Source organism: Ceratotherium simum, chromosome 13, assembly GCF_057802395.1.
Source record: "Ceratotherium simum simum isolate JZ-2026a chromosome 13, ASM5780239v1, whole genome shotgun sequence".
Classification (NCBI taxonomy): domain Eukaryota; kingdom Metazoa; phylum Chordata; class Mammalia; order Perissodactyla; family Rhinocerotidae; genus Ceratotherium; species Ceratotherium simum.
Genome location: NC_141912.1, coordinates 10,660,326 through 10,683,656, shown reverse-complemented (window position 1 = coordinate 10,683,656; position 23,331 = coordinate 10,660,326). Strand labels below are relative to the sequence as shown.

Here is a 23,331-nt window from a genome sequence, read left to right as displayed (position 1 = left end):
GTTCACCACCCAAATGCTAACTATAACCCATCACCACACACTTGTGCCGAATTATCCCCTTCCCCCTCCTCCCTCCCCCCTTCCCCTCTGGTAACCACGAATCCAATCTCTGTCTCTATGTGTTTGTTTGTTGTTGTTCTTATCTACTACTTAATGAGGTTTGAAATCATACGGTGTTTGACCTTCTCCCTCTGACTTATTTCACTTTGCATGATACCCTCAATGTCCATCCATGTTGTCACAAATGGCTGGATTTCATCGTTTCTTATGGTCTTAACAAACTTCAGGTACTAGAGTCTGGGGCGGGGCGGTGTGTAAATCAAAGATTTTATGACCAGCCAGATCAAGCCTTCTGCCCCACTACCTCCTCCCATCTCCTCACCAATAAATAAATTGTCTAGGGGCTACAGAATCTCATCATGAAAACAAGAGAACTGGAGCAAGAGATTTTGCAAACTCTGCTTTGCTTCCAGATGCCATGATAAAGTCACTCATAATGTTACCTTCTGGTTCATTAAAAAAACAGAATAGAACTACATAGCCGGGGTGACTTAGAATAAGCCAAGAATGTTTTCGCCATTTGTTTTTTTTCAGATTTGACTGGGATTTTAGAAAGTTGGAAAAGTGAGTTGTAGCAAGGGGAATTATTTGATAATTTATCTAGGTCCAAACTTGTTAATAAAGTCTATTAAAATAGTTATAGAGCCTTTGTTGGGAGGAGGGGAGTATAGAATAGTCTACTCCCTTCTCATCCTATATTCCCAAATCAAATTCACTAAAATAAGAAAAACATGTTATTACTGCATTGTTTTGTCATGTGGAGAAGGGGGCTGTTTCTAACTCATTCCTGTACACTCCCAAAGTGCCCTGCCCAGCACATACATCAGGAAACATATGTGGAACTTAATTTTTGTTTGAACATAAGTAATAAGCATTATACCAATTTCTTTTCAAATTTGATTTCAAAGGAACAGAAAGTATCAAATTTAATTAGGCAACTGAATCCACTTTAGTTCTTTAAGTTACCCAAAGCCACACAAAATCACAACATGACACTTATCTTTGGGATCAGTCCTTGTTGAATTAACAAAGGCTCTTCTTCTTTGAGGCCATCTATGAAGAACCGCTGAATACATTTCAGCAACAGTGAAACATTCTGAAATTCATTTTTATCCAGTTCCTAGGTATTAGATCATACTCAGTTAAAAGCCTTACAAATAATTACACATTGGTATCCTGGTCACAAAACAAAACAACTTACTTGCCTTGCTTATTGATCTGTCAAGATGGTGTAATAGAAGATGATTATATTTTTGAGGAATGTGGCGCTCTCTCTCTTGAAAATATTCTTTTATTTTTTGAAATCCTTTATCATGGAAGGCATCAGTAATAAGTGATTGAAGCTGGAAAGTTGATAGTTTGCAAATTACTTTTTTTTCCCAAAGAACATTCATTTCATAGTAACATTTCTAACAATGATTATCGATAATAATTCAGTGTGGAAATAACAGACGGTAAATATAGACTAGAGAGTTATATCTTGAAAAGTAAATAATCACATAGCCAATGACTGAGTTTGTTGGCTTAAGACAGTAGTTAGCAAAACGTGGTACCTGGACCACCAGCAGCATAGGCATCACCTGGTGCTTGTAGGAATCAGAAACTCTGGGGGTGGGGCCCTTCAGGTGATTCTCATGCTAAAGTTTGAGAACCACTGACTTAGGAAAACTACCCTGGAATTACAGGTTTCTGTGAGTGAAGAGACTTTATCCTCAGTAATGTTAGAAATTCTAATACACTAAAAATTTCAAGCCTATTATCACTCATTAAGTGACATAAGAGATCATTATAGAAGGAAGAAAATGAATTCAACACTAATAATTACAGATAATGGAAGCTATAATTACAGATAATAAAGCCATGAATTTGCATGTTTATACAATTTAATGAATGAAATTGATCTTTTCTGCTTGAACATTAGCCAAGACATACTTCTAAGAATATTCACTTGAATAACAGACATTTCCTTAAATATCTGTACTATAAATGATATGATTTTTTAGCTTAAAAAAATCCAGTCCAATCCTACAAGCTAAATTACAATATACAATATTATTTTACAATATTATTTTAATAAGGAGGCATTTTACTATATACAGCCCAAAATTCCACTTATTCTTATAACTGATTTAAATGAGGAGATGGCATTTGAAATTACTTCATTTAAACAGAGTATTTTCTTTGTTGAATTACCACACAGTGAGCCTTTTCGTGCCAAGCGTGCTAAGTGTTCTGCAGATGTTCTCATTTAATCCTCACCACCACCCTGAGAGGTTAGAGTCTTTATCTGGAGATGATACTTGCAAGGCTGGGAAAGGTTAAGAACTGGCATAAGATCACACAGCTGAGATTCACACTCAGATTCTCTGACTCAGAAGCTCCCACTTCTGCCTGGTTTCTCCACACTCAGAATAAATCCAAACCCTCTGCCTTGGTCTGCAGTGGAGGAACAATTGTGCTGATGACCCAGGAACACAGAACTAGAAAGAGCATGCGTGCGCGCGCACATACACACATACACACACACACGGAAAAAACAGAGCAAACTTGGTCTTTACGTAGAAGGCATCCTGGTCCATTCCACTCCTACCATCTTCCTTAACAGACTGCAAAGGACCTTCCTTTTCCTGTGCACAATAAAAGGATGTTTTTAAAAAATTATTATTTCAAAGAAATGGATTTCAAGTTTTAAAATTAAAACGAAAGACATAAAGGTTCATACTGTTTTGCTGAACAAATGGTTTTTGCTCATGGCATTGATTACAGGTAAGATACTGAAAAAAACCAGACTTTCTCCAACCTTTTTTTTTTTTTTAAAGATTTTATTTATTTATTTTTTCCCCCCAAAGCCCCAGTAGATAGTTGTGTGTCATAGCTGCACATCCTTCTAGTTGCTGTATGTGGGACGCGGCCTCAGCATGGCCAGAGAAGCAGCACGTCGGTGCGAGCCCGGTATCCGAACCCGGGTCGCCAGCAGTGGAGCGCGCTCACTTAACCACCAAGCCACGGGGCCGGCCCCTATCCAACCTTCTTTAGCACTATCTATGACAAATACAAACTATCACAAGAAGCAAAGCAAACATCACTGTAATAAGTGGTTACACAAAATAGATAAATTTAAATTCTATAGTGATGACTATGAAATGGAAGAAAGGCTTTGAACTAATGAACAGTCTTCAGAATGAGAGCTTGTAAAATAAAGTTTTTAAAAGTGCCTTTCAAGCCCAGTCATGAGTTTAAGCTTTGTTTCTGACATATGTGAATTTTAAACACGACTCTAGGGTTTACACTGAAACTTCAAGGATCAAATATCAACAACCATCACAGGAGAACTTACAGAACATTTAGTAGTGGATTGTAACGCATTTTCTTCGCAAGTGACCCCTGAGTCTACCATCCTGATTTTCACAACACATTATGCTGTTAAATCATATGCGTTGCATCTGCTCACTTCATCCCAGCAATTAATTTAATTGAAAATATAATACACAAAAAATATTTTTCAATATATCTTCTAAAGAGTTTTAGAAAATCTAGCTTGGTTTCTAACAGTCTTACTTCTATATGTACTTGACCAAAATCCTTAAACGTCAGCATCTTTTACAATATTATCTTTATTTATAAATATGAAAAATAGGATGAATTCAAAGACCCAAATCCAGACTTATTTTTTTCACCAGCAGGGTATTCAGTTGAATGAATAATGAAAAGTAGAAGCACTGGCGATACCAATTCACCTCCAACCCTGGGGCCGTGGGCTCTTAGGCTTTATCCTTGGCAGTGCGGCTAGCAGAAGTCCAAGGACTTGGGACCATAGATCTCAGGCCCAGGTGGGTTAATGTCATTGCACTTTTTACGCAGCAAGGAGGAAACAATCCCGAGCAACTTGAAAAGAACAATCTTATTGCCTTCCAAACATTAATTCTCTAATTTCCCCTTCCCTGAGAGTTTTATTAGCAAGGGACCAGAGGTTTCTATCGTGCCTCGTTATCTCTCTGAAAGCTGCCAAGCAAACCTAAGGAGGTTGAAGCACCCAAAGGGCCCCTGAAGGGCCCGTCCCTCTGCTGCCTGGGACTGGAGCCGCGCCAGACTCTGGCGGAACACGCAACGCTCTGTGCTCAGAGCCCCCTAGACCGCGCGCCCTCGCGACCTCCTTGAACCGTGGCGAGGAGGCTGGGGCCTCCGGGAGTCACTCACCGCCTGCATCCCGAGGCTCCCGGCCGGACGCCGCGCACCCGGGCCCACGGCGCGCCACGCAGCTGCGCCGCGCTCAGCCTCCTGCACTTTGGCCGCCCGAGGCCCGGGCGGGTTGGGATGAGCTGCAGCGAGGGCCCGTTAGCCCACGGCTCTCGGATTCCGATCTTCGCCAGGACGCTAATCGATGAACCCCGCCCCTGAAATTTACTAGAATCTTGTGTTTGAGACCCAAGATTCGCTTGCAAGTAACTAGCAATCGTGGTCAGGCCACCTAAGCGCACGCCCACATACCTTAAGAGAGAGTACTCAAAGGGTGAAAACAACGTCGTTTAAACATTCTTGATATGCGAAATTCTAAACTGATAGCTGTCCCTTTTGCGGAAGCCAGCACTTTTCTCTCCACGTTTTGCAAGTGGCGGAGCTGTTTTTTGGTCCGTTGTTATTGATATAAACTGAACTTGCCCCATAGGAACCAGATTTGTACCTGAAATTTTGTGTTTATTTCTGATATCAAAAAAGAAGGTTTTTTTTTTTAATACCTCGATATATTCAGTCAAAATAAAACAATGCAAACGAATATTTCCATCCAGTTTGCTTGTTTTCTGCCCACTTCCTTTAACCCGACAAGAATGTATACTAATGGCCGGGTTTAGGCCTGCCGATAGGTGACCTGTTATGTGAACAGAGTGGCAAAAATAAGTTTAACTGGCGTTTTGTTAACAAACAAACAAAACGACCCCTCAAATCCAAACATTCGTTTAGTAAAAATCAACTTGTATTATAACTAGATGCGATGGGTATTTCATGTCATGACTTTTACAGAAGTTGTTGGTATCACAGCAACGCAAAAACCCAGAATCTCTGCTGGTGGGCCCAGGACTGTGCAGGCACCTCCAGTCCATCCAAAATGATCCCTATTTCAAAGCTCCTCATATCCATTTCCTGGCAAATATGATGCAAATATACTCACATTAATTTACCTACTTTAATCTAAACCTAGTCAATTCAAAGCCTTCTTCCTTTGCTTTTGAAGCAATAGGCTTTTATGATATCAAAATAGTAATCAAGAAAGAGCCAGCTGTGGGCCCGCCGCGTGGCTTAGCGGTTAAGTGCACGTGCTCCGCTACTGGTGGCCTGGTTGGGATCACGGCGTGCACTGATGCACCGCTTCTCCGGCCATGCTGAGGCCACAACCCACATACAACAACTAGAATGATGTGCAGCTATGACATACAACTATCTACCGGGGCTTTGGGGGAAAAAAGAAAGAGGATTGACAACAGATGTTAGCTCAGGATCAGTCTTCCTCAGCAAAAAGAGGAGGATTAGCATGGATGTTAGCTCAGGGCTGATCTTCCTCACAAAAAATAAAATAAAAAAGAAAGAGCCAGCTGTGAAAATAAAGTTTTCTGAATCAATGCAAATATTAGTGCAGGAAAGAACTGAAGCATAATAACAAACAGTAATCAAAATACAGTTTAAATACATTTTCTTTTAGAGAATAAAATAAGAATATATAAATAATATAATAAAATTAAAGTTTTCTTACTATTAGAGAAAAACTGTATAATAAACTGTTTTCAGACTTTTGGGGAAAATACATCTTTCCAAACTATATGGCTGTTAATGCATTCAAATTTTCAGGAGAAATTAAAGATAACTTAATAGACAACCACCCCATTGATTTATTTTTATTTTGCTATATTTTCGCTTTGATTAGCATCTTTTACTAACATGTTTTACCAAGACATAATATTAGGGCAACTTGGAATATATATTCTAATTCTTCTCAAACTAAATATGGTGGAGACTCTATGATATTTCTTCAGACACCAGAATCCATTTAGGAAAAAGTATATGATTAATTGATTTGGCTTTAACATTAAAAAATTGTATTTATTTATATTTTTGAATGGTAAGGAATCTCTAGGAACAATCCAAAATTATAGAGACAGGAAATATTCTAACAAGGTTTACAATAAGACCAGAAATTAATTTCTATGCATTCTCAGAGGTGATTTAAAATTATTTTTTGTTACATTAAAACATTAAAAAATATACATCATCTTAAACTATCACAATTAACGAAATATCCATTTGTGAAAAAAAAAAAATGAGGGCCGGCCGCTGGCGCAGGCGGTTAAGTGCGGCGCACTGGGCTTCGGCGGTCCGGGGTTTGCAGGCTGGGATCCCGGGCACGCACAGATGCACCGCTTGTCAAAGCCACGCTGTGGCGGTGTCCCATATAAAATGGAGGAAGATGGGCATGGATGTTAGCTCAGGGCCAACCTTCCTCAGCGAAAAAAAAAAAAAAAAAAAAGAGGCGGATTGGCATCGGATGTTAGCTCAGGGCTGATCTTACAAAAAAAAAAAAAAGAACCAACAATAATTTTAACGTTTGGAAATCAAAACAACACAAAAAACAACTGAATGAGAGGAGTTGCCAGGACCTTCCGCAATCGGTTAATACGATGAAAGTCTGTGGATGAAACTAAGAGGCGAAGAGCGGACACCTCTCTCCGTTTCCTCCCAGAACTTAGTGGCAACTATGTGAGCGTGATTTTAATCGGAAACTCTGAGCAACCTTTCAGAAGAGAACTTTGGGGGAGGGGAAGCTGGGGGATAAAAAATTCATTCTCCTGCGTAGGCTTTTCGCCTCTGCTTGGGAGGAAAATCCCAGCTGTAAACTAGAGAAAGAAGAAAATCTGTGGAACTGCCCAAAGCTGGCATTTCCCGTCATGAGAGTTCTGCGCTGGTCGGCTGCCAATGGCTGGCGGCTCTGAAACGCACTTCACTATTGGGTTGACTTTTCTAAGAAGCCTGACTGTGCAGTTGACCCGGAGGCAAGAGGACCTGGAGCGTGGATGACGTCCGCCTCCTGAGATCGTTTAGCACAGGTTGTGGGTTTAAGGCTCATCTGCTTTTTTGATCCTTTCGCCAAAATAGCAGACTAATCCTCCTGCAAGAAGCGCTGGCCTGGGCGCCTTGCAGGCCAGGTCCCACGCAGCATCAGTCCGTGCGCCCGGCGCGCGCTCGGCGAAGCCAAGGTCTAGAGTGCGCCAACCTCGGGCTTGGGAGGGATGCAGGTTCGCAGCATCCTCCTCTAACAGTGATCCGCCTTCACGGGCCCGCTCTTCTCTGGCTAGGGCTGAGAACCAAAATGTGCCTCTTGCAGAACAAAAGCGCAGGGAATAAATTCCAGAAACCCATCTTCTCTCGCCGCCCAGGGTGGCTAAAGAGCGACTTAAGTCGCTTCAATCGATTTCTTTTATTGGGCGCCTCCAGGTACCGGAATCCCCCCAACGAGGCAGATGCACAGGTGAAGAAGGATTGGACTCAGCCCTGCGGAGCCCACAGCGTGCTAGCCGCTTCACCCGGCTGACTGGTCCGGTCTCCAGAAAGCCTCCTCAGATGGAATGGGGGTAAATACGATTTTGTGTGATATTTCCACGACAACACTAATAAAGACGATTTTTTAAAAAGCTTGTTTCAGGTGGACGGCGACTGAGAACTCACTGAGCCCCAGCCCCTCGTTTAAACAGATAAGGAAACTGAGGCCCAGAGAGAGCCTAGGCGGGAGAGAGAGCTACGGGTTCTGTGGGGTCTTATGCGCTCATCTCCTCCCACCCCTAACTCATCTCCCTCCCTTCTCCGAGTTCACTTTCCCGGAATCTCTTCCCACGATCCCTCCGCAGCCCCGGGAGCGTGAGCGCACCTTTGGCATCCCCTCGGATGTCACTCCCACCCCCCGCCCCACACACACACAAAAGGAAAAACAAAAAATGAGCACAGACTCCCAGACACGCACAACAGCTACAGCAAAAGCCCCGGGAGCAGAGGCCCAGAGAGGGCTGGCCCCAAGCTAGTCGGCGTGGGCGCAGTTACTCAGACAGGGGCCCGCGGCGACCGAGGGTCCTACGGGTGGGTCCCGCTCTGTCCGGGAATTGGGCGTTAGCTCTACGGAGACTTTGCTGGAAAGTCCTGATTTCAAAAGCCTGCATCTAACCCCAATCTGAAACTGCGCGGCGAGGTTACAGGAAAAAAAAAAAAAAAAAAAGATTTTTAACTAAAATGAGACATTCCAACCTCCCCAACCCCTCCTTCGCCCCTTGACATCTTGTCTTCAGTTTCCAGTCATCCCAAGGGCTCACGTCTAGCTTCCCCTGCGTTCCTAGTTCTTTCTGGAAGGGGGTGACCGGCCCTGCTGATGCCTGGAGCTTGGGAGCCGTCGAGGGAACGAGGAAAGGCGGGGCAGGAGGAGGTGTGTCTTTATAAACGCTGCGGTCTGAGTGGGGATCTTTCAGGACCGTGGCCGAGAACAGGGCTCGGCCTGATTCCTTAACTCCTTCTGGAGTTCTAAATAATTATTCTCTCTCTCTGTCTCTGTCTCTCTCTGTCTCAGTCTCTCTCTCTCTCTCTCCACTTTCTTTTTAAAGAGGAAAAAAATCACCCTGTAGACCTCTAGGTTTTTTCTTCTGTCTTCCAGGATCCTTGGCGGAGAGCGCGAGCGAGGTGGGGCAGATGCCGGCGGAAGCGGGGCACAAGGCGGACTGTGCGTGCTCCTACGGGATGAAGCTTAGTTGGGACATCAACGACCCGCAGATGCCTCAGGTGCGTGAAACCGGCGTGCGCGCGCCTGGCGCTGTCCATCCAAAGAAGGGCGATGGCATTCAAGTTCTTGCAGAGACTGTGGACAGGCTTCCCCACTTCCCCTTCTACAAACACAAACACACGTTGCTGAGAGCCCTCAAATGTAAAGGGACTCCACAAATGGCAGAGTTGGGTTTAGAGATGTGTATTCTCCCCGCTCTTTCCTTGCGCTGGTCTGAAAACACACCGACAGCAGCAGGAACTATCAGGCTCCGAGTTCCCCGTCGTCTGGCGGGAGCAGGACGCCTCATCCCTCACTCTCTTTTAACCAAGGTAGAAATCAGGTGATTCTCTCCTTATCCGTTCTTTGAAATCCATGAGAAAGGTAGGGGAAAATCTCCAGGAATGTAGATACCACTGCTTCTCACGCAGCAAAGCTGAGATAGGACTGTAAATCGCAGTGACCCGAATCTTAAACAAATAGCGCGGCTTACGCAATTTAATCAGACGCCCACGGCTGCCTGGATGAAGCGCGGCTCCTAGAAGGCTCCACAGTCGTGCTAACCAGACCGTACACGCCCAGAGAGCCTCCGGAATCCGGATTTTGGATGTAACTTCTGAACTTACTTCTCTAAAGACAAGGAAATCGCCGTCCTTTTAGGATGATTTTGTTTTGTTTTGTTTTGTTTTAATGGAACAAAGTGGTTTGGAACCAAGTCCAGGGAATGAGCAGGGCACTTTGGTCATACTGGTTTGGGGCAAAAACTGAGAAGTGACTTGAAAGTCCTGGGTGTAGGCGGCGGGAGAGTGGGCGTGGCCTCTCTACATTTGCAAAGGTGGACTTCCGGCCATGTTGTGGCACAGGGATGAGACTTGGCATTTATTCAGCATCTGCCATGTGCCATATGGATGCCAGACAGATAGCAGTTCATTAGCAAGGTTGTGTAGCCTCTCAAAGAGACCAGGGCCTTTTAAAATGTACATATTTGTATTAAGTTTGTTTGTTTTCAAGTCTGCCTACTTTAGAGTCACACTGTGTCATTTTTGTGCAAGTGGGCCACAGTACAGCAAGGTCTACTCCTCCTCACTGACTTCAGTCCACATAAATCGTCATGGGAAAAAACCTAAATCTTGCATTTTAGAAAAGAGCCACATCCAAATAATGGACAGATGGCTCCTCTCTCAAGCATTTTCTAGGCTTCCATGCAAATGTGAGTTATTTTTCCTTCGGGAGACTGGTTCTGAAGCAGAGAGTGTGTGCAGCCTCTCGAGGGGCAGGTGCACTGGGATATGGAAAGGGAACTGGGGAAACAGGCTCCTTGCCCTGCTCTGGCTAACTGAAGCAGAAAAGCTGTACTGGCTGTTTGACCTTGAGAGAGTTCCTGAATTTGCCTTAGTCTCAGGCTGCTCACCTGTCATCAAGTGGTGGAACTAGATAACAATCTTAAACTCTCAGCCAGGTCTCCTGTCTCGTTCGGTGTGGGCATGCTCGTCTGTGTGTGTGTGCTCGCATGTGCCATCACATGAGAGCAAATGAAACCTGCACCTGGAGTCCTCCATGCTTGTTTTGATTTAAATATACAGTCTCTGTGGCTTCATTTTTAGTGTCACTACTTTGGTAGCTGATGTGAGACATGGGGGCCTAGTCTGTACCCTTACAGGGGAGTGTGAAAGGAATACTCTCTTCTGGAAAATTGTCTATTTGTTACTAAAGTCCTTAAATTGAAATGTTCACTTTAAAAACAAAGATATTTGCATTTAATGTAAACTTAGAGTTAATAGTACGTTATTGTATATTTCATTTGTGACTTACCTTGTCAGCATATTAATTTATGTCAATTATAATATTTCCAAGAAAAGATAAATAGTGCCTCCTAGTAATAATAATGATTTTACCAAGATCCCTGTGGTTTTGGAAACAAAATTGCCCATTTACCTATTACTGTTGAAATGTACAATACTAATGATGTACACAGGTCTGAATTGTCCAACTGAGAATAGTTTTGCTTTGCAAATGTTGGATTGCATTTTCCTGGGGTGGGGGGTGGGGGAGAAGTTGCAAATGGCTTATCACTGTGAAAATACTCTGCTGAGCCTCTTTCTTACCAGTAACGCCAGTGGGGCCTGGCTGCCCCAGATCTTCTGTCTCAATCCCAGCTATGCCACTATAGAAAGTTATCTAACTTCCCCTTCCTTATCTATTAAATAAGAGTAAGGATGCCCATCATGCAAGGATGTTGTGAGGATTACAAATACTGCATAATATGGCTTTGTGGGCCACACTGTCTCTGTCCCAAATATTCAATTCTGTATTGTAGTGTGAAAACAGCCATGGACAATATGTAGATGGATGTACGAGGCCGTGTCCCAATGCAACTTTATTTATGGATGCTGAAATTTGAATTTTATATAATTTTCAGGTCACAACATATCATTCTTTTGATTTTTTTTCCCCCTAACCATTAAAAAATATAAAAATCGTTCTTAGCTTGTGGGCTGTACTAAAACAAGTGGCCGGCTGGATTTCGCGCACAGTCCCTAGTTTGCCGACCCCTGCCCTAGAGAGTACCTGGTAAAGCATAAGTGCTCGGTAAAGGGTAATTTTGTATTAAACTTACATACAAGAAAGACATTGCAGTATAAATAATGCATAATATGGACAAAGACCACCAAACGTGAATAGTAAGGCAGCGCTCACTATTTTAGATATCAGTTGTTATTTCAGCCACGTGGCTCTTTGTTGAGCAGAATGACAACCCATGTTGCTCTGAGGAGAGGTCGGTGCTCAGTGGCCTCCACCCAATGCTCGGTTTACCTTGATGGGTAGGCCCTGCATCCAGATGCCCTGGTAACCTTGGAGAGCTAAGCTGGGAGGAGCGAGGGAAACTGTTCCTGCCTCTCTGATTCCTTGCTCTGGGTATCACTGCTGATGTGACTGACAGGTTTGGGATAGAGCCAAGAGCTTCTGAAGAAAAAGCACAGGATGGAAGTAAAGGTATTTACTCAGGCTCAGTCGCATGTCAGTGATAGAGCATTCCCAACACTTTTTGCCCTGGCGCTTTGCTACTTAATTTGAAAATGTTTTCAACATTTAAACATACCAAGAAGTAGTATAACATGGTGGTAAGGAGAACAACTCTGGAGTCAAACTGCTAGGGCTCAAATCCTACAGCCAGGTCTTACTAGCTGTGTGACCTTGGGCAAGTCAGTTAACCTCTCTGGCCTCCCTTTCCTATTTGGTAAAATGGAGTAATAACAGTACTTATTGTCTGTGTGTATTATGAAGTATAGGTGAATTGATAAATGTACAGTATTTAGAAAAGCACCATATAAATATCGATTATTAGCCAGTTGTCAGAAAGGCTGTACATAGGATGAGTGCCACCTTGTGGTACCATAGGTTCTGAGTTTCACAACATTTCTGGATCTAAAAATAACCAATTTGTATTCTAATGCGCTTGGGGAAAATTAAAAGCTTGCCGTGTCGGGTTTGGGCTTGATAACCTTGCCGGCTCTCCCTTTTGTGCGCCCTTCCAGGAGCCAGCCCATTTTGACCACTTCTGTGAGTGGCCCGACGGCTACGTGCGCTTCATCTACCGCAGCGACGAGAAGAAGGCGCAGCGCCACCTGAGCGGCTGGGCCATGCGCAACACCAACAACCACAACGGCCACATCCTCAAGAAGTCGTGCCTGGGCGTGGTGGTGTGCGCGCGGGCCTGCGTCCTGCCCGACGGCTCCCGCCTGCGGCTGCGGCCCGCCATCTGCGACAAGGCGCGGCTGAAGCAGCAGAGTGAGCGCGGGGCCGGGGTGGGGGTGGCCTTGCAGTCAAGAGCTCCCTATTCCCAACTAATTTCCCTTCTTCCTTCAAAAAGATCTGGGGTCGGGGTTGTTACTAATATTTCTCCCCTCTGGCTTTGCAGAGAAAGCATGCCCCAGCTGCCAAGCTACTTTGGAACTGATTCCCTGTCGAGGGCACAGCGGGTACCCTGTAACCAACTTCTGGCGGCTTGAGGGCAACGCGATATTTTTCCAGGTAGGTGGGAGGACACCACAGTTTGTGATGGATATTTTCATCCGGCGTAGGGACCAAACCACCTGCCGTGTGCCTTAGGAACTCAGGACCAAACCAAAGACAGCTCTGGTGGCCAGAAAGAGATGCTGGGGCTCCCAGGGCCTTCCCAGGCTCCTAGGAATTAGCTCACCTACCCTGTGCTCTAAGGGCCGGAGAGTGAACCCAGTTACAGTGACAGCTGTTTTCATATGGTGAAGGGACTGTCAGGTAATCTTTTAAGATGTTTATTATTGATGCTGTTTTATTAGTTCAAGAATTTTTTCCCTTGTCATTTTGAAACAAACAAACAACTTGGGATCTCGGGAAAGACATAATCAATTTTTGACGAACATTGCCAGCTTCCTTCAGAGGAACACGTATATGTTTCGTTTTTGTATTAATGCAGGCCAAAGGAGTTCATGATCACCCAAGACCAGAGAGTAAATCAGAGACGGAAGCTAGAAGAAGTGCCATCAAGAGGCAAATGGCCTCTTTTTACCAACCCCAGAAAAAGAGAATTCTCGAACTGGAGGTAATGGGGAGCTGACATTATACTCTGGTCTGTGTTCATTTTCATTGCAAAATACGCTGAGAATTATGTGAAATATGAATGTCATACACTAATTAGAAAGGTTTAATTTTATGTGAAAATTATATATCTCTAACAAAATGTTATTGAATCAACATTTTGGATAGAATTTCTAATCCCTTATTCTTCTTACAAAAAAGCAAACTATCTCTGCAGTCAATGATATAGCGAGGATGTGTGCTGACATCCTGATACAAGGCAATTATCCAGTGGTCATAAAGAAAGAAATACGTGCGTACCTACAGTGAGTGAAGGGTGCATCCTTGAGAGGGTCTTTTACATTATTTACATAGAACAGATAAAATTTCTTTGGGCAACTTGATCCAGTTTGGCTTTTCAACCAAAGTATGCCAAGTAGGCAGAGTGTTAGTCTGAGGATAAGAGAAACTGACATTGTTTAAGCACTTTCTATGTGCCAGACACATGGGGCCTGAGTTTCACACAAGAAATGGTCACAAAAGCCTCAAGAGGAGGTTTCTACCATTGAGCCCCATTTTTGAATGAGGAATATGAGGCTCAGAGACGTTAAGTAACTTGTTCAATTCATGAGGGACAGAGTCAGGATTTGAAAGCCAGGTCTGTGTTGGGCTCCTGAGTCTCTGCTATTATGAACATAGTATTGGGGGACCATCTGCCACTCAGACCTGACCTGCCTGGCTACCATGGACCCTCCTCATTCAGCATCAGGGAATTCATGCCTGAGCAAACTCAAGCTAAGCAACCCCTGGACCACGTGCCCAAATTATGTACCTGAGCAGGAGAGTGCCCATAACACAGAACTCACCAACGGGAAGTTTGTTTTTATTTGGTTGGTTGGCTACTCTTACAGGTGAGGGCACCCGTGCAATTTACATTTTTATTTACAGATAAAAATTTGTATCATTTTTTAGGCAGGAGAGAGTCAAGACAACAGTGGACATTTCAACAGCATACCTCCCCTGGAAAATCCAGAAGAGTTTGATATAATTGCTGACTCTGGCTTCCCTGTTCCAGAGCAGACTTGCTTTTCCTTTCCAAACTCTGATGCTTACAAAGCCGCCTGTGACCTAGCCACCTTTCAGGGAGACATGGTGCCACCCTTACAGAAATATCCAAACCCAAGAGTCTACTTGCCTAGGCCACCCTGCAGCTATGAATTGGCAGGCCCTGCTTATACAAATTCGAGCCCATATCCCACCCTTTATAAAGATTCCAGCAATTTCCCTAATGACACAGATTGGGTTCATCTGAGTGCGTTACATTATAATGTCAACTCATACAGCAGCTTCGAGAGAAGCTTTGATTTCAGCAGTAAACAACACGGCTGGAAACCAGCTCTTGGAAAACCTGGCCTTGGGGAGAGGACTGACCATGGACAGTTCCAGGCCATGGCCACTCGCCCTTATTATAACCCCGAGCTTCCCTGCAGGTACCTCACGTCTCCCCCACCAGGTGCCCCAGCCCTACAGACCGTGATCACCACCACCACCAAAGTGTCCTACCAGGCCTACCAGCCCCCTGCTCTGAAATACTGTGACAACGTGCGGGAAGTTAGCCTATCGAGCTGTAACTACGCTTCTGAAAACACCCCAATGTCCCTCTATCCGGAAGCGTTGGACCTTCCAGCTGCAGTTGCTAGGGCAGCCTCTCCAGCAGGGTCACTGCCTTTGAAAATTCCAGGAGACTGCAGGGCCATCAGACCCAATTTGGCTTTTCCTCAAGAGTCAGCTCCCTCCAGGACAGATGGAGCAGAGACTTGGGAAGTGTGTCCATCTGGACTGGGGTCTGCCATCAGTTATGCAGATAGAGTTAGTCCGTTCTTTAGCTGTGACAATGAAGACTTTTGAACAACACTCCTGGGCATGACATAATACTGGTGTCCATGCAGGCAGCGAAACATGGAATGGCAACAAGAGTTGGAGATTCATCTCATATGCAAAGATATATATATATATACATATACATAGTAAAAATGTTGGTCAGCTGAGGAAATTATGGGTTGGAAATGTTTAGATAGTATAGGGAAATTTCACACAGCATTTTAAAACCCACTACAGTACAGAGAATTAGGTCTGGAACGTGGCTGTCCCAAACCAGCAAATAAGCGGACTGGAGACCATGAAGATTAACGAGCTAAGTCCATTTAACTTGTTAGCTGGAGCAGAAGTCAAGAATCCTCGTTCTCATTCTAAGCCTTTTCCTATTAGACCATATTAGGGAATTTCACAAATCTTTATTTGGCCCTTAGAAGTTATCAAAATAGCCTCAGGAAGAAATCTTTACAAGCTTGTCTCCTGAGTCATTTTATAAGATTTTTATCTAGCGTTTACAACTTGTTAAAATAGCTTCGGGAAGTAATTTTGATCATTTTATGTCCAAAGTATATAATCTACAGCTTTTTAAAAAATCTGCAATATTGCAATGACAACAGGCAATTGTTTTTAAGAGAATTTTGTTTTCCAGTATCAGCTGAATACCTTTTCTTAACATTGACGAATGTTTTCATAACAGAGATAGCCCAACAATGATGATGTGTACATAATGGATTATTATTGTACTAACATATATTTTGTCTGATTAAGTTTCAAAATTAGAATTGAGATGTTTTATTCAAATATAGCTTTACTGTTCCTTTGTTGCTCCTCATAAAAGTAGTTGATAATGTTGATCAATTGAATGTAATAAAGACATTTGAAGGTAATGTAGCTGATGCATGGGTTATTTCAACATAGAAATAGGAAAAAAATATCGTTCATATCATGACCTGGGAAACAGTTATTATAATAAATTAAAACATGTTAGTTTATTTAACAGTTTTGTACTTTATTTTAGAAAGAACTATTTGCTGTACTAATAACAGAAAACCTCTTCAAAACGTTGGGTGTGCACAGACACAGACACTTTTGCATAGCTCCCAAGAATAAGTGAAAATATTCAGTTTTCAAACAAAAATAAACTACATAAATAAATTTTTGAGAATGAAAGGGGAGAAGTACTATCCTCAAATTTGCATAGAATACCCAATTTGCATTACTAAATTGCAGTCATGTCATTTTAAATCACTGAGGGTTATATGTTGCTCACCTGATTCCTAAAGCCCTAATACCCTGTTGTAATAAATACATGCAGGACTGATCACAAGACTAAATAAATATGAGTACATTCCTATGGTTCCCTCGCCAGCTTTTTCTCAAGGGCAAGGATGCCTAGTACACTTATGGACTACTTGTTTTTTAGACTTCCTTTGCCAAAACTCACAGCTTCTAATAATATCTAACATTTATGTAGCACTTGCATGGGCCAGACGCTGTTCTAAGCCTGGAATATGTATGTATTTATTTAACCCTGAGAGAGGTGAAATGCTGCAGTAAGTGGCAGAGCTGGGATTTGAATTCAGGTCATCTCCACGGTCTATGCTCTTAACCACCACATTACATTAGCTTTGATTATATTCATTTATCAATGAAATTCTATTTGTTTTTAACAAGTGTTGTACTCAGCATGGAGTAGCGAGGAGTTTTGTTACTTCTAAGTATTTATGTCTTAACATGGAACCCGAGGCAGGACAGTTAGAGAGGGCATGGATGGGAGTGAACAGACTTGGGGTGGAGGCCCTGAGGTGAGCATTCCTAAAGTGTGGTATAAGGGTGCCCCAGGTCACAGGGTGATTCTAGAGAGTCTACAAATATTCTATTTAATAGTTACAAATTTATTTTAATGTGTATTAGGTAAAGATATAAATAACATTAAACCTATTATTTCAGGATGTTTTTGCCTAGACAAAGCAAAATAGTTTTTTGTTTTAGTTTTATTGTTTTAAGGCAAGGCAATTTAAGGAAAAATATTAAGCAAATAATAGTACAGATGTTGCAAGGAAAAGCCAAAAATCATCAAAATGGTTGAGGACCACTGAATAATGAGACGCACTGCCCTAGAGCAAGGGGCCAGCAGGCTGATGGGAAGTGGCTCAGCTGGAAAGGGTAAATGGTGATGACAATGAGATTGGATAAAGCAGAAGCTGACGAGGAAAACAAGCTCAGATGTGACTTGGGGCATCCGCAAATTGAACCACAGTATTGAGGAGTCTAGACAGCGGGCGGCACTCAGGAGCTAGGCAGTGCGAGTTGATCCCAGGAGAGGTGGGTGAAGACAGAACATCCCTCAAGTGTTGGCCAGGGCCCCCTTCCTCCAAGGAGCCAGGTTACACGGGAGGGTGGCTGTGTAGCACAGATCAGCTCTTGGAAACTGGGCCGACTGAGGAAGGCACAGGGAGATTTAGACTCTGGATCATCTCTATTGCTCTGAAAAACTAATCTATTAGGGAGCAAAAGAGTTTTGTGGAAAATGAATGAAAGTAGGAAATTTACAAGAGCATAGCTGTCATATTATTATTAATATGAAATATTAATTATGACTACCAGTTATTAATAACTATTTGATTACTAATTTAAGGCTTTCAAATGTGGGAAGTATAAGAGCTGCCAAAGCTTCTGACATACTTTGTTCTAATCAGCTTGTGAACTGAGATGAGCCCCAGCCTGCAGCAAGACCCATGGCTACATCAGCTGCTGAGAGCAGACGAGGATAAAGCAAAGGAGGTGAGGCCAGGCTGATAGCTGAGACCTTTGATCAAAGCATGTGTCCTCAGTCAGACTTAAACAGTGCCAAGGGACACTAAACAGAAACCCAAGTTATTCACTTGCTAACCATTCTTTCCTCTTCATGAACAGTGCATAATCTTAGAATAGACTTGATATACTTACCTGGAAGAATCACGGAGTATTGAACCAAACCTCTGACAGTTTCAATGGAACATTTGTCAGAAAGGCTACTGGGCTTCTTTTCATAATTTAAGGATCTTAGAGAACACTATTAACTAATAATCTGTGAGACGTTGCACTTAAAAAACCATTGCAAATAGAATTCACAACTGACAAAATGATTTGAAAAATGGTCTCTCACTGCCTCCATCCTTCTATGGTTCACAACCTCCCTCTACACATTAGAATCACCTGGGGAGCTTTAAAAATCCTATTATTGGGGCCGGCCTGGTGGTGCAAGCGGTTGGGTGCGTGTGCTCCGCTGCGGCGGCCCGGGTTTCGCAGGTTCAGATCCCGGGTGCGCACTGATGCACTGCTTGTCAGGCCATGCTGTGGCGGGGTCCCATATAAAGTGGAGGAAGATGGGCACCGATGTTAGCCCAGGGCCAGTCTTCCTCAGCAAAAAGAGGAGGATTGGCAGATGTTAGCTCAGGGCTGATCTTCGTCACACACACACACAAAAAAAAATCCTAGTATCAAGGATGCACCTCTGACCAATTAAATCAGAATCTCTAGGGGTGAGACCCAGCCATCAGTATGTGATAAAGCTTCCCAGGTGATTCCGATCTTTAGTGTAAGTAGTCCCAGGAAGCTGGAAGCAATATGGCCTCCTGGAGGCTTGAAAGAGAGCCAGTATTTTCAGTGTAATTAATCTCTATTATCTCTAATGTTCTCATGGATGCCATTGTTTTCTTCATTTAATGAAAAAGGAAAATGGGCAGGAACCAAATCACCTACTTGTTGCTATTTAAAGTACAAATTAAAAATTCGGTTTTTAAAGCAACAAAATTAGATATAATACCCTGCCTATAAGTCAAATCATGAGCTCTTTCGTTCATTCAACAAATATTTATTGAGCTCCACTGTGAATTAATGATGTGCTGGTATTAGATATAAAAAAGTGAGTTAAATAGAAGTCTCTGCCCTCTTGGAGCTAGCAGGCTGGTGGGCTACACAGACGATAAAGAGGTAAGAAAACACTGTAATTACAGAAGGGAAAAGCCATAAAGGAGAAAACAGGTGCTGAGATAGAGAATAAGGAAATGGAAGTGAACCTGTTTGGATAAAGTCATTAGGGAAGAGCTCCCTGCAGTACAGAGTTAAGAACTGAAGGATGAGAAAAGACTAGCCAGGTGAACAGCCAGGGAAGAGATTGCAAATAGAGGAACAGTAAGTGCAAAGGCTCTGAGGCAGCAGAGTACATGTGGTCCCAGAAGGACTAGTGCATAGTGCAAGAGGAAACACGGTGTAAATGGGTTGGAATGGAAAGCAGGGTCCAGAGTATTGAAGTCCAAGACAAGGAATTTAGATTTTATTCCAGGAGCAATGGCAAACCACTGAATAATTGTAAGTAGATAAGTGAAATGATCCAACTCATGTTTTGAGAGGATCATTTTGAAACTATATAAATAATGGATTGAAGCTGGCTTCAGGAAGCAGGGAGACTACTGCAGGAAATGATGATGGTTTGAATTCAATGGTAACGGGAGATGGAAGGAAGCAGACAGATTCAAAGTGCAATGTGGAGATAGAATCAGTAGAACTTACCGTTGAGATGTGGGATAGATAGTAAGGAAGAGGGAAAAATCAAGATCAACTCAGTTTCTAGCTTCAACAAACTGAGTGGCTGGTGGTACCATTCTCTGAAATAGTGGCAGCTGAGAAAAGAACAGTTATGATCCCTTAATGCTTGAGTCATCCAAGTTATCAGATGGATATAACCCTGGAACTCTCCGGAGAAATCTGAGCTATAAAGACCAGGAAATCCTAAGCATAAAGCTGTTTTTTAAAGCAAAGAATAGCTCACCTAGTAAGATAGCCTGGAATTGTGCTTTTCAATATGGTAGCCACTGGCTATATGTGGCAATATAAATTAATTAAATAAAATTAAAAATTCAGTTCCTCAGTCACAGTAGCCACATTTCCTTGTTAGCCACGTGTAGCTAATGGCTACTGCATTTGATAAGTGCATATACAGAACATTTCCATCCTCACAGAAATTTCTATGGGATGGTGTTGGTATAGAGAGAGAAGAAAGGGGAACCTGGTATGGAGCCATGAGGAATTCCCAGATGGATTTAGAGGAGGGGGATCTGACAGAGGAGATGAGAATTAGTGGTCAGATAGGTAGAAAACCAGGATAGAGAGGAGAGTCACAGACGCCAAACTCTTTCAAGAGGTGGAGGGAGGTTAACATCACTGAATGATGCTGAGAAGCTAAAATAAGGAAAGAAAAATGTCCATTGGATCTGGCAACATGGAAATCATTGGTGACCATGACAAAAGCCATCTGCATGGTGCGACGGGGATCTATGAGGCAGGTGGGAATGGGCTGAGAGCCAATGAGACACGAGGAGTTGGAGACAGCGTGACTACTCTGTGGATAGGGTAAAATTGATTTCAAACTGTAAATAAAAGTCCGTGTGCTTGGGTAAAAACTATATCCAGAGCTTCAAATTTCTTCCAGTGGAATTTTCCTTAGTGATAGGGTTGCCAGAGTTAGCAAATAAATAAACAGGATGCCCTGTTAAATTTGAACTAAGATAAGTAACAAATTTTAAGTATAAGTATATCCCAAATACTGCATGGACATACAAAAATTGTTCGTTATCTGAAATTCAAATTTAACTGGGTGTTCTGTATTTTATCTGGCACTCCTACTTGGTGGGAATATTAGAATTTAATTTCATTCTTATTCAAAATATAGTAAATGACATTTGATAAACCAAGACAAATGTCTAAAAATGTCTTTACATAAAATGATTTGGTTGCTGAACTTTTACCAGGAAATAATATTTATTTTAACTGGATAGTCTACTTAATGGGAGAGAATATATTTTTATCATCCTTTAATGTATAATCATCATACTTAATAAAACTTGAAAGTTATTTAAAACTTCAAAAACTTGGTAAAGATTTTTAAAAGCCAAAAATCACTCTTTAACATTTCTATTTACAAACCACACTGATAGACAACCAGAGTTTGTACCACTAACCACTTGGGCTGATGGTCACCCTGTTTATTCATATTACCATACCACTTGGTTAAAGCAAAAGAATGTTCTTCATATCCTACACCATAACATAATCCTACATTAATGGATTTTCCATTAATCAGTCCATTAGAGCTGGGTCTTCTGATCCTCTCTCACACAGCTGAGCTACACACATAACATTGTGTTGTATGGTTTGTCTGATAAATCTTTTTAAACATGAGGCATTCTGAGGCATGAGGAGAAGAGGTTGAAGAAGCCCCTCTGCGACCTCAGCCACCTGTGGCTGTCCCCGCTGATGCACCAGAAGGGCACTACTGAGTAAAAGTGCCACCTGGCTGCCTGTGGAAATAAACATTCTCTTTCCTAATGCTTCTTAAGGGCAAGGTTTTAAAAAGCCCAATTGAAAAAGCCCTCTGCCTGGAGAGTGCCTATTTAGTAGACTGCATTACTGGTCCGGGTTTCCATAAACCACCTGAATTCCTTCTCTTAACCACCCTAAGCACTGCTTTCAAAGAGCTTTTCTGGCTATTACCAAGATGTGGCAGTCAAACCCCTTGATTCAAGCATACGCACAATTGCGACACCAAAGGGATGTGCGGGAGTCATCTGTTCGGTCTCTGTCTTCAGGCTCAAGTGCTCCTGTGGGCCTTAGAACAGAAGCCCATCCGTTTCCGCTTTGGCTGTTACCATGCTTATTGCAAGAATATGGCGGTCATCATGGAACTAAAGAGGGGCTTGTAAAACTCTATGTTTGGTTTTACGACTTTTAAAAATCCAATTTTACTTCAGAGAATATATCTGCAAAAATGATTGAAAAAAGTCATGACATATTCAACAGCATATATTCATTTACCAGCTATATGCTAACTGCTCACTATAGGAATTAGACAGAGAAGTATAAAACACGGTCTCTGCTTTCAAGAAACTTCTAGTAAGCAAGAGAAACAAGATATGCCAAACAGCATGTTAAATAGCAGTGAAGGCTACATTATCACACACACTATAAAATTTTATAAATAAAAAGAATAACGATGTTTCTAAGAATCTTTCCTTGCTAATTTTGGGGTTGCTGAAAAAATGAAAGCTGTGATTGTTGAATTTGTGTCTGCAGCTGGAGGAGCTGGGCACAGGAAACTTCTGCCAAGCAAAGGATGAAGGGGGAAGCCAGAACAGTCCCACCAGGGCGGCAGAGAGCAGGAAGATGAGCAACATTCTTGTGAATATTTTCTTCATCATTAATCTTTTCCTATTAAAATATTTTGCTCATTTGTATGTTTTATTAAGATGTTCTTTAAAAACTCTTTATGTACATATTCTTCAAATTGCTTCATAAGAATTTTTTCATAAAACATTTATGGAAACATTCTTCATGAATATGAATCTGTTCAATGACTATATTCATTAATATATTCTTCTTGATTATGAATATTTTAATATATTCACAGGAACAATATACTTAAAAGAATGAATATGACATTATTGCCATTTTTAAAGAATCTATTTTTTTAGACATTTGTCTGGCCACATGCCCAGTTACCTGAGCAGTGCAGGATAGGTTGCAGAGAGACCAAAGAAAAGACCCAGAGATGGCATACGAGACATATAGGATATTGGGACTTACGTACAGGGAGTGTCCAGGAGCAGCTGGCTGGACAAAGTTGTGTACCCGCTACCATGCGCAGAGGGGGGAAATATATAGGCAGGGGAATAAAGACTATGTGCTTGCCAAGAGGGACTGTCCTTGGTACAACCAGCATTCCCAGGAACAGTAGCTCACATGGAAGGGCTCTGTGTTCCTTTAAGATGTGCTGTTCTTTGAGATAAGTTAAGATCCCGGTTGGCCAGGCCCCTGATCGTAACAAATCCCAGAGGGTTGGTGTCTTGCCCAGAAGAGGGGGCCAGGAGGACACATGGTTGCTATAGGGCAGGTAGGCTAGTGCTCCTACAGCATTAAATATGTTCATCTTTATAATGAACATATTTACAATCATTTATTCAAGCAAATATTTGAGCACCTATGATGTACTGGGCACTGTTCTGGATCCTGAC

At 42.5% G+C, this 23,331-nt stretch overlaps 1 protein-coding gene across 1 annotated transcript; it reads left to right on the top strand.

Annotated features, from left to right (window-relative positions):
• Window positions 1-8,778: 8,778 nt before the first annotated feature.
• On the top strand, window positions 8,779-15,313 carry GCM2 (GCM transcription factor 2). Its single transcript, XM_004432123.2, has 5 exons — window positions 8,779-8,868; window positions 12,385-12,637; window positions 12,768-12,880; window positions 13,305-13,430; window positions 14,378-15,313. The coding sequence occupies exons 1-5, from the start codon at window positions 8,779-8,781 to the stop codon at window positions 15,311-15,313; spliced, it is 1,518 nt and encodes a 505-aa protein (XP_004432180.1).
• Window positions 15,314-23,331: the final 8,018 nt, after the last annotated feature.